This window comes from Mugil cephalus, chromosome 2, assembly GCF_022458985.1.
Source record: "Mugil cephalus isolate CIBA_MC_2020 chromosome 2, CIBA_Mcephalus_1.1, whole genome shotgun sequence".
Lineage (NCBI taxonomy): Eukaryota > Metazoa > Chordata > Actinopteri > Mugiliformes > Mugilidae > Mugil > Mugil cephalus.
In genome coordinates, this window is record NC_061771.1 from 19725417 (window position 1) to 19735013 (window position 9597).

The 9597-nt window shown below is 41.7% G+C and overlaps 1 protein-coding gene and 2 non-coding genes across 3 annotated transcripts; all 3 read left to right on the forward strand.

Annotated features, from left to right (window-relative positions):
• The first annotated feature begins 21 nt into the window (after nt 1–21).
• Nucleotides 22–8180, forward strand: eif3ba (eukaryotic translation initiation factor 3, subunit Ba). Its single transcript, XM_047579223.1, has 19 exons — nt 22–249; nt 1325–1517; nt 1618–1737; nt 1835–1892; nt 2482–2610; nt 2699–2856; nt 4151–4282; nt 4383–4449; nt 4535–4581; nt 4683–4893; nt 4980–5052; nt 5474–5596; nt 5685–5763; nt 5965–6103; nt 6216–6341; nt 6603–6680; nt 6924–7032; nt 7128–7240; nt 7641–8180. The coding sequence occupies exons 1-18, from the start codon at nt 150–152 to the stop codon at nt 7226–7228; spliced, it is 2043 nt and encodes a 680-aa protein (XP_047435179.1). The 5' UTR covers nt 22–149; the 3' UTR covers nt 7229–7240; nt 7641–8180.
• LOC125004812 lies at nt 5804–5886 on the forward strand. The gene has a single exon (XR_007112389.1). It is a non-coding gene; the product is annotated as a small nucleolar RNA SNORD60 (small nucleolar RNA).
• Nucleotides 6377–6459, forward strand: LOC125004810. The gene has a single exon (XR_007112387.1). It is a non-coding gene; the product is annotated as a small nucleolar RNA SNORD60 (small nucleolar RNA).
• Nucleotides 8181–9597: the final 1417 nt, after the last annotated feature.

Sequence of the window (9597 nt, forward strand, 5' to 3'; positions counted from 1 at the left end):
CGAGCGGGTTCCGGTGTTGCGTTTCCGTTGCTTCGTCCATTTTTCACGATCCGCACATGGTGCTGCACCGGCCGGACGCCGCCAGCCTCTTAATTTTTGGGATTTCAGCCCCGTTGTAGCGAGGAAAACCCGTCGCGCAGTCCTGTTAAATGCAAGATACGGTGGATATGGTGGACGACCCCGAGTATGAAGAGGAGGAGCCCTCCTTCAGCGACCCCGAGGACTACGAGGACGATGTCGATGACGAGGGTGAGCGGCGGCAGGAAAGCTGCCGGCTTTCCGGCCTGTTAGCTTTACAGACGCTACAAAGCTAGCTTAGCTCGCCGCCTTGCTTACCGGTGTTTAGACATCATTAGTCACACGTAGTAGCTGTATATTCAAGCGTTGTTATAAGTAATAAAAAAAAGGCCTCGCCGCCTTTTTTCCTTAATGCAAACCTTGTCATCGCGATGAGTTTTATTAAACGGCCGTTGTAGCCTCACCCAGTCCAGACACTGTGGCCTTGTCACTGTCATCTAGGAGATTGAAACTGCTTAGTAAGGTGAACCAAAGGGAAACGTTGTCCTACATCACTCTGAATTAATAATTACAGTCAAAGCCTCTATTGTAACTTTCCAATCTTAATTTTACGCGAAGCATGTGGTGATATAATGGAGTTAAGGTGATGAAGAGGTTTCGTCCATGATGCCTTTACAGATGTGCAGGTTAAATTATGATCCAATGAGACATCATCACAGACTTCATTGGGAGCCTTTCTAGCTTCAGTAAAATGTAGATTTCAGAAACAGGCCTCAGGATTTATCAGTTATTATACAGTCTAATACATATAATCATTAAGTGTACACATGCATTTCAGTCTTTTTTAATATAATTCAATAGCACCACAAAGTACAGCCTCTAAAATCATAATAAAGTTGAATAAACTTGTCTCTTGAAAGGTCACACCTCACTTGACCTTTTAGTATTTCAGACATTAATTATTACTGTGTTTCTGGTCTCTTTTATCAGACTACATTTGTCTAAACTTGGTGTACCTGATAAAATTGTATCTAATAAATATGTTTGTTTTGTTTTTTTTGTTAATGAATGTAATGATGGTCTATTCTGATTACACCATTGCTTACGTTTCAATTGCTCACAAGTGGGATGTTGCCTATGAAATTGTGCAACGCTAGCCAATAAAGATTTGCTTCCAAATCCTAAATAAAGTCACGTAGTTTAAGCTGAGTCGTTAGGGTGTGATGATGTGAGATCAGATAATAAGCTGCCGTTATAGCTGCCCTTTCTCATCTTCCCAACCCTCCTCCTCCTCCTCCTCATTCAGAGCTTCTGGGTGACATCCTGAGGGAGAAGCCCCAGGAGGCTGACGGCATAGACTCGGTGGTGGTGGTGGACAACGTGCCTCAGGTGGGGCCAGAGCGTTTGGAAAAGCTCAAGAATGTCATACACAAGATCTTCTCCAAGTTTGGCAAGATCACGACCGAGTTTTACCCAGAGGCCGAAGGCTTGACCAAAGGGTGAGACACAGATGGGGTTTCTTCTTTACTCTGCTGTGCAACTTTACTGCTTTAATGTTGAATTCAGTTTATAACACAGATTATTTTTTTGTTTGTGTAGGTACATCTTCCTGGAGTATGCTGCTCCTACCCAGGCCCTGGAGGCGGTGAAGAACGCAGATGGATACAAACTCGACAAACAGCATACGTTCAGGGTCAACCTCTTCACAGACTTTGACAAGTATGAATACAGTCAAGAGATGTAGTCAGCTTTTTACAGACATGCATGTAGATGTGGTGGTTGAAGTAGTTTAATATTCTGTGTTTGTTTTTCTCAGGTACATGAACATCAGTGATGAGTGGGAAACTCCAGAGAAGCAGCCGTTCAAAGACTTTGTGAGTGTTTTATTGTTTGTTTGTTTTTGTTAAACAGGTTTTTCTCAGGGAACAATTTACCTGCATCTCTAAAAGCAACATCTTCACAATCATCGTTTAAAAATCAATTGAAAATGTCACTCTCCATCAAAGATTTGTAGCTTTTTAAATCGTCTGTTAACGCTTATGTATTACATTTAAGATTGTTTTATATATAATTAACTTTTTGTATTTTAATTTCCTAATCCCACAGTGTACTTCTATTCATTTTAACTTCCTCTAAATCTGTGGACAAGGATTTGTACCTTCTTAATTTTTTCATTCTTTTTATTTTATCTGAAGATACATTTTGTCTTACATAGCGAAGGTATTTCATTAGACTTTCTTGACTGCTGCCTCTCCTGCACAACAACTAACTATTTTTACACCATTTTAATATTTTCTATCTATTAATATATTCTATGTGCAAGTAACCAAATCAAATGTTACTTTATTTCTAGGCTTCCACAACTTTTCAGTTTGGCAAAAATAATTTCAAAATGTCCTATTTTATGTAAATAAAAACACATATTTGGAAATGCTGAACTAACCTTGTCTCTCTCTCCTTCAGGGAAATATGCGTCATTGGATCGAGGACCCAGATTGCCGTGACCAGTACAGTGTGATCTATGAAGCTGGAGAGAGGACCGCCATTTTCGCCAATGATGCTAAAGAGCCCATCGTAGCTGAAGAGAGAGCAGTAAGTTATTAATCACACTCCCACACTCACTGGGATTCACAGGGCTGGTTGGTTTACTGACTGATAATGTCCCTGTGCTTTGTTGCAGCGCTGGACAGAGACGTACGTCCGCTGGTCTCCTAAAGGCACCTACCTGGCCACCTTCCACCAGCGCGGCATCGCTCTGTGGGGCGGAGAGAAGTTCAAGCAGATTCAGAGGTTCAGCCACCAGGGCGTGTCTCTCATCGACTTCTCACCGTGTGAGAGGTAATCAGCGCTGCCTTTTAGCCAAACTAACACAATAAGATAAACAATCGGGTCACTGTGAGCGGAGTTTACATATAACCAATCACCACATGGTATTTTTACAGAAAGATTCTTCTAAATATTATATATTCAACTGAGTAAATTGAAATTGAAAGTTATTTATAAATATATTATAGTAACACTGTTAACATGCGATAAATCCACTCAGACTCACACATTACTTTATAATAAATAACTAAAAAAAGAGGATGAAGAACACATCTTGGAGCAGGTCATGTGATTTAGATTTAACACACTTCCTGGAGAGGTTAATGTATTTTTAATGGGTAACTTAGTTGAAAAGTGATTTCTCAGAACACGGATACAATTTATTTTCAATATAAAATTTGATATATTGCCAAAAATTAAATATCTGTCATGATTATCTCAACTTAACAGAAAGAACACAATCGAAACACATTTTAATTAGGAGGTGATTGTTAAATTTGGATGATTATTTAGTTGATATCTAGTCATTCTCTTTATGAATAAGTGATTGTTTCCAAAATAAAATAATTATGGATTTTGTAAAGACGTGATCATAAGGAAAATAAAACCATTATTTCTTTTTTACTTTTAATGAAAACGTATGCAAGATATATCCCATTGACTTTAAAAGTCCCGCAGTTATATATTGACCCTCTTGTTCACAAACAATACTCTCATTTAAACAGTACAGAAATACAGTGTTAGGCTGGTTTGTGCAAAGATGCAGATGTCTCTGTTTTTGCTTGTACGTGCAACAGCATGCAGTTACTTCAGCTTTCTGATATTATCTAGAAAACCAGTGGATTAACATCTATAAGAATAAGATATGAAATCATGTGTATTTTGTGAACCATGACCTGGCGTCATCACAAGATGCTTCATGTACCAGCGGAGCAGATTTAATCAGAGCTGGATACCGCTACTGAATCCATGAATTGGTTAAATTCTGTTTCACAGGGTCCTGATTTGATTTGATTTTGATTTGATTCACTCTCAACTCATTTAGAGAGTTTTGAAAGTATTTTACCTAAAACTAATGTTAGTGGTTTCAGAGATTTGTGGCATTTCCACAACTCTTGTACCTGTAGTTAAAAAAAAGGATCCAGGAAATGATAAAAAAAATTAAAAATGAATAAAAAAGATTTTGTCGATATCGCATTATTCTAATCAAGATTGATTTAAGTCTGAAAAGTTTTCCTTGTCTTTTAAACCCTGCCCTTTCTGTAGAAGTGTCTGAATCCTTGTGTGTGGTTTTGCTTCCGTCCAGGTACGTGGTGACGTTCAGTCCCCTGATGGACACCAAAGAGGACCCACAGGCCATCATCATCTGGGACATTCTGACCGGACAGAAGAAGAGAGGCTTCCACTGCGAGAGCTCTGCACACTGGCCCATATTTAAGTCAGTTTACCACATTGTTTCCTGTTGTGTTCTTATTAACTTCACATTCTCTGCTCCCTCTGTGTTCATATTGGTTTTAATCGTACGTGTTTGTTCTCAGGTGGAGCCATGACGGGAAGTTCTTTGCCAGGATGACCCCAGACACACTGAGCATCTACGAAACTCCCGTACGTAGACTTAAACGAAAACACATCGTTGAATTATTCATAAGTGAAGTATAAAATATTAAAGTCACGTCCCTGCTCTTTTCAGTCTATGGGCTTGCTGGACAAGAAGAGTCTCAAGATCACTGGGATCAAGTACGAGCCCTTGATGATGCTGTTATGAGTTTTCCCTTATAATAGCTTTAAATTGCTAAAGTCTAGAGAGTTTGTATTTACACACGTGTCTGTGACCACAGGGACTTCTCCTGGTCTCCCGGCGACAACATCTTAGCGTTCTGGGTCCCCGAGGACAAAGACATCCCGGCCAGAGTGACTCTGATGCAGCTGCCTTCCCGCCAGGAGATCCGCGTCCGCAATCTCTTCAACGTCGTCGACTGCAAACTGCACTGGCAGAGAAACGGAGATTACCTGTGTGTGAAAGTGGACAGGACTCCCAAAGGGACACAGGTACAGCCAGCACCTTACCAGTCAAACTCAAATGCTAAGTTGTAGTTTTTATTTATTTAATTTTTATTGCCTTTGTCCTTTTTCAGGGTGTCGTTACCAACTTTGAGATCTTCCGCATGAGAGAGAAGCAGGTTCCTGTTGATGTGGTGGAGATGAAGGGTAAGAACACGTCTGTAGATGCACATAAACTCCAGATACTTGTACAGGGTTTCTGTGGAATCTTAAATAAGTTAACTCCAATTTAAAGCCTTAAAAGTCTTAAATACTTAATATTTTTCATTGTAGGTTTTAAATTACATTTAGTCTTAAATGCTAACGCTTCATGTGCAGTATGTCCCCCTCTTGCCCCGGCCTGTTATGTTTCTGTTCCTCATTAGTGGAGGAACCCCAGGGATGTTTAGAATTGAATCACAATAAATTTAGTTATTTTGACAGTATTACTACGTTTCTAATTTTCCTTATTGTTCATATTTTATGTTGGTCTTAAATTGAGCCCATAATGATCTTAAAAAGTCTTCTATTCTGACTCTGTAGCACACAAATAGCTGATCTTTTGTCCTCCGTCTTGCTTTCCTTTCAGAAAGCATCATAGCGTTTGCGTGGGAGCCTAACGGCAGCAAGTTCGCTGTTCTCCACGGGGAGTCTCCGAGAATCAACGTCTCCTTCTATCACGTCAAAAACAACGGGAAGATCGAGCTCATAAGTGAGTGTCTCAGAGCGTCTGACTGAATGTCGCCTTGTGCGACGTCTCCCGTAAGCCTCCACTGAATGCGCCTCTTTGTCTTTTACAGAGATGTTCGACAAGCAGCAGGCCAACAGCATCTTCTGGAGCCCCCAGGGACAGTTCATGGTGCTGGCCGGACTCAGGAGGTCAGTTTTTATGTTTGTGTGTTTTTTCACAGATACAAGTGGCCAGTGATGACAAACTTAAACAACTTTTCTGACACCTCGTATGAGAGCTAAGCTCCTGATTCTAACGCTGATCTGAGGCTCGCGCTGCTTCGTGCGTGCGCTGATGAAAAGGCCTTTTGTATGTGCGCATAACCTTCCTCTTTGTGCGTCTGTGTACAGTATGAACGGAGCTCTCGCCTTTGTGGACACGTCAGACTGCACCATGATGAACATAGCAGAGCACTACATGGCCTCTGATGTGGAGTGGGACCCGACCGGACGCTACGTCGTCACCTCCGTGTCTTGGTGGAGCCACAAGGTGCATAAAGCTACACAATAAACACCGACTGCTGCGTCGCTCCGGTTCATCGCATGCGGGTGAACGTACTCCCTTCACTCATCTCTTTCTCCGTGTTTATGCTTCCGTTTAGGTGGACAACGCGTACTGGCTGTGGACTTTCCAGGGCCGTCTCCTCCAGAAGAACAACAAGGACCGCTTCTGTCAGCTGCTCTGGAGACCCAGACCTCCCACTCTGCTGAGCTCAGACCAGATCAAGGTGCCGCTTTATCTCTTACTACCTCAAGTGTGCGGAGCCGGTGATGAATCTTTAATTTTCTGACACCTCGTATGAGAGCTGCACTGTAGCTCCTGATTCCAGCGCTGTTCTGAGGCTCTTTAACTATTTATACAACGCATTGATTCAGAGCTGTGAAATATTCATGACTGTTGTCATCGGCTGTGTCGATGCTTTGTTGTAGGTCCGCTGCTCCTTTCTTCAGACTAAACGTTCTCACTGCAACCGTCTGTTCTCTTTTAGATGATCAAGAAGGATCTCAAGAAATACTCAAAGATCTTTGAGCAGAAGGATCGTCTGAGCCAGTCAAAGGCTTCTAAGGTTTGTTCATTTACCACCCTATAAGTGTTTTAGCCAGTTAAACTGTGTAAAGGTGCAAATTCATGTGTTAAAGTCCATAAACTGGATTTGTGCTTTTACAGTTGTGTTGCATATAAAAGATCAACATAGTGAGTCTTTGTAGAACAATTGTAATGTTGAACCATTAACAGAGTCAAACACATACAGTTGTTCTTGTGCTATTTAGCAGAAGGTTAATGTGTGTGTATGTGTGTGTGTGTGTAGGAACTGGTGGACAAGCGCAGGGCCATGATGGACGATTACCGTCGCTACCGGGAGACGGCGCAGCAGATCTATCTGGAACAGAAGAACCTCCGCCTCGAGCTTAGAGGAGGTGGGACCTCTCACTCTTCTCTAACTCAGCCTTTATTCTCGTCTGCGTCTGAATTAAGAGTGTTGACGTTTTCCTTGTGTGTGTGTGTGTGGCAGGAGTGGACACTGACGAGCTGGACAGCAACGTGGACGACTGGGAGGAGGAGACCATTGAGTTTTTTATCAACGAAGAAATCATTCCTCTTGGAGATCTGTAGTCCCCTACGCAGGTAACGGTCGGACGTAAACTATGCTTGAGCTCATCGGAACAGTTTATTTTGTCGTCGTTGTCTGCAGCTGTTGGTCTGACCTACATATAAGATTGTGCATCTACCCCTTCTTTTATATGCTCATGTAGGTAGTTTCACCTTTCCCTCAACAGCATAGCTGAACATATCAAAGCAAAAAAAAACAAAACAAGATGCTGCAAATTTCAACAGTAAAAATGTCCCATCGTCTGCATAACTTCAAATCTGTTGTTGCCAGAGACTTTATAGAAGATGTACTCAGGTGTCTCTGTAGTTGCGTTGGTGCGTGTACTCGACACGCACTCGTTAGAAAAAAGGGAACCGGGTGATGTTTCTGCACACGTTCTCTAACTATATGTCCCCTGTTGTTGTTTCCTTCCAGTCCATCCGTTTTTGTGTGGAAGGAGGAGAGAGGAGCTACGTCACTGATCGGAGGACGACGACCACGCTGTGAATCTTGGGCTCATCTTGAGCCTCGAAATTCAACTTTAGTGACTTCATCAAAGCACGCCTTGTGGATCAGCACCCACACTGAGGGACTCTGTCTCTCACCAACATCTGCCCCGTTTTTTCTTTTTTTTTTTCTTCTTTTTTTCTCTGTGGAACTTGACATTTACTAAAACTGCCTCCCCTTTTCTATTCAGTAGTCACTCTTTAATCGGGACCCCGGCTCCTTATTGGACTTTATTCCTCTCGGGGTCGTCTCTGAACTAGCCTAACCATGCTAGTGTGTTACTACAGCGCAGCACAGAGTGCCATACCGGTGGGGGGCGGAGGTGTTGTGACTAAACAAGTAGCCTTGTTAATAAATGTGCTGATGTGGCGCTATAGTGGCCTGTATCCTCCTCCGTTCAGACTAGGCTTTCACACAGGGAGGGGGCGCGCAGTGGGAATAAGTTTAAATAAACATTCAAACACCTGGCTCGGTCTCAAGTCTTTGAGTTCTTTGCTATCTCCTGGTACGTTCAGATCTGCCAATGTTTATGCCGAACACACAGAGCTGATGTAATCAGAGTAAGTGGTTGCTAACTACTTTGATCAGTGTTTTCAGTTAATAACTTTTGTTTTTGTCTTCGTTTTACAAAATAAGGTTTGGATACTTAAGTGATATGTTATATCTGATAGATTTACTTGTTGCAACAGTATTTGTCTGGCCGCCTCACACACACATCTGGACTCAATCTACTTGGACATCTGACACTTAATAGAACGTCAGGAATGTTTCGTAAATGATTAGAGCCTCGGTGAGAGGTGGAAGAAATGTGAACATTTATCCATTGATAATATGATAAAAATCATCGTGATAGAAAATAAATGAGTCAGTTTTACAAATTTTTTACATCCAACGAACTTTGCTCTTCATTTTTGTTTCAGTCTTTGCACGTTGGTCATATACGTGTAGTTATAGTGAAGTTGTACACACAAAAGGTTTGCCGTTTGATTTCATGTAGGAAACGCAAAGACATACAGAAGTTATATCTAAATGACATTAGTTCACCAATGCAACTCTTGAAAGCGTTAACTTGTCTTTTTGAAGCACAGTTCCCCATTTCTCCCTGTTTGCAGACATGCAGCCGGTGGAGTTTGTTTTTGTTCTGGTGTTAGTTGGGACAGGGTATGAATTTAAATCTTTGTTGGGAATAAACTGCAGCTCATAAACAGATGGCTGCATCCTCGGGAGCCACGGCGAAGTTAAAAGCACACAATCGGTGTTTAAGCCGAAAACATCGTGACATGTAATCTGGCTGTTGATAGGAGTCACTGTGTTTGAGGTTTAAAGCCGTAAATCGTAGCGAAATTGTGCCCGAGGGGGAAGTGATCCTCTGCTCAGATGATTTAGATTTTTCACTGTTCAAAATATTTGGACATGGAGGTCAAGATTATATCCACTGTGTGTTTTGTCGGCCTAAAATATTTTGGGAAACCACAATCCTGGCTGTTCTCTGTTCTTGTGGAGAGCTGCTCTGTCATTAAGGTGAAAATTTAGTCTGGGCATTTTCCACATATTTGGATGTGCTGACTCAATATGATGCGCTGGCAGAGAGTAAAATAAATTAGAATTTCCATTTAGAGGAAACTATTTATACGATGATGGATGATATATTTTAAGACAGTTTTACATTTAACATTAGCGTTGTTGTTGTTCTATCAGGAGACAGGGAGCAGGTTGTACCATTAATGTTGATTAGTCGTCCCTTAATGGAAAAGTGAACCAGCCAGTGTTGATCCACAATATTGACTCTTTAAAGGCTGCAGGGATCATTAACCTCAGTGGACCTAAAGTTAAGACTGAGCCGCAGAAAGATTTATTCATGTGTCTTCCAGGCTGCTCCTCATCT

Excerpts from the sequence above, each read along its gene's own strand:
- eif3ba (XM_047579223.1), top strand. The coding sequence starts at position 150 with ATGCAAGATACGGTGGATATGGTGGACGACCCCGAGTATGAAGAGGAG. Across the intron at positions 1,738-1,834 it reads CTCTTCACAGACTTTGACAA|GTACATGAACATCAGTGATG; the intron begins GTATGAATACAG and ends TGTTTTTCTCAG. Across the intron at positions 2,857-4,150 it reads GACTTCTCACCGTGTGAGAG|GTACGTGGTGACGTTCAGTC; the intron begins GTAATCAGCGCT and ends GCTTCCGTCCAG.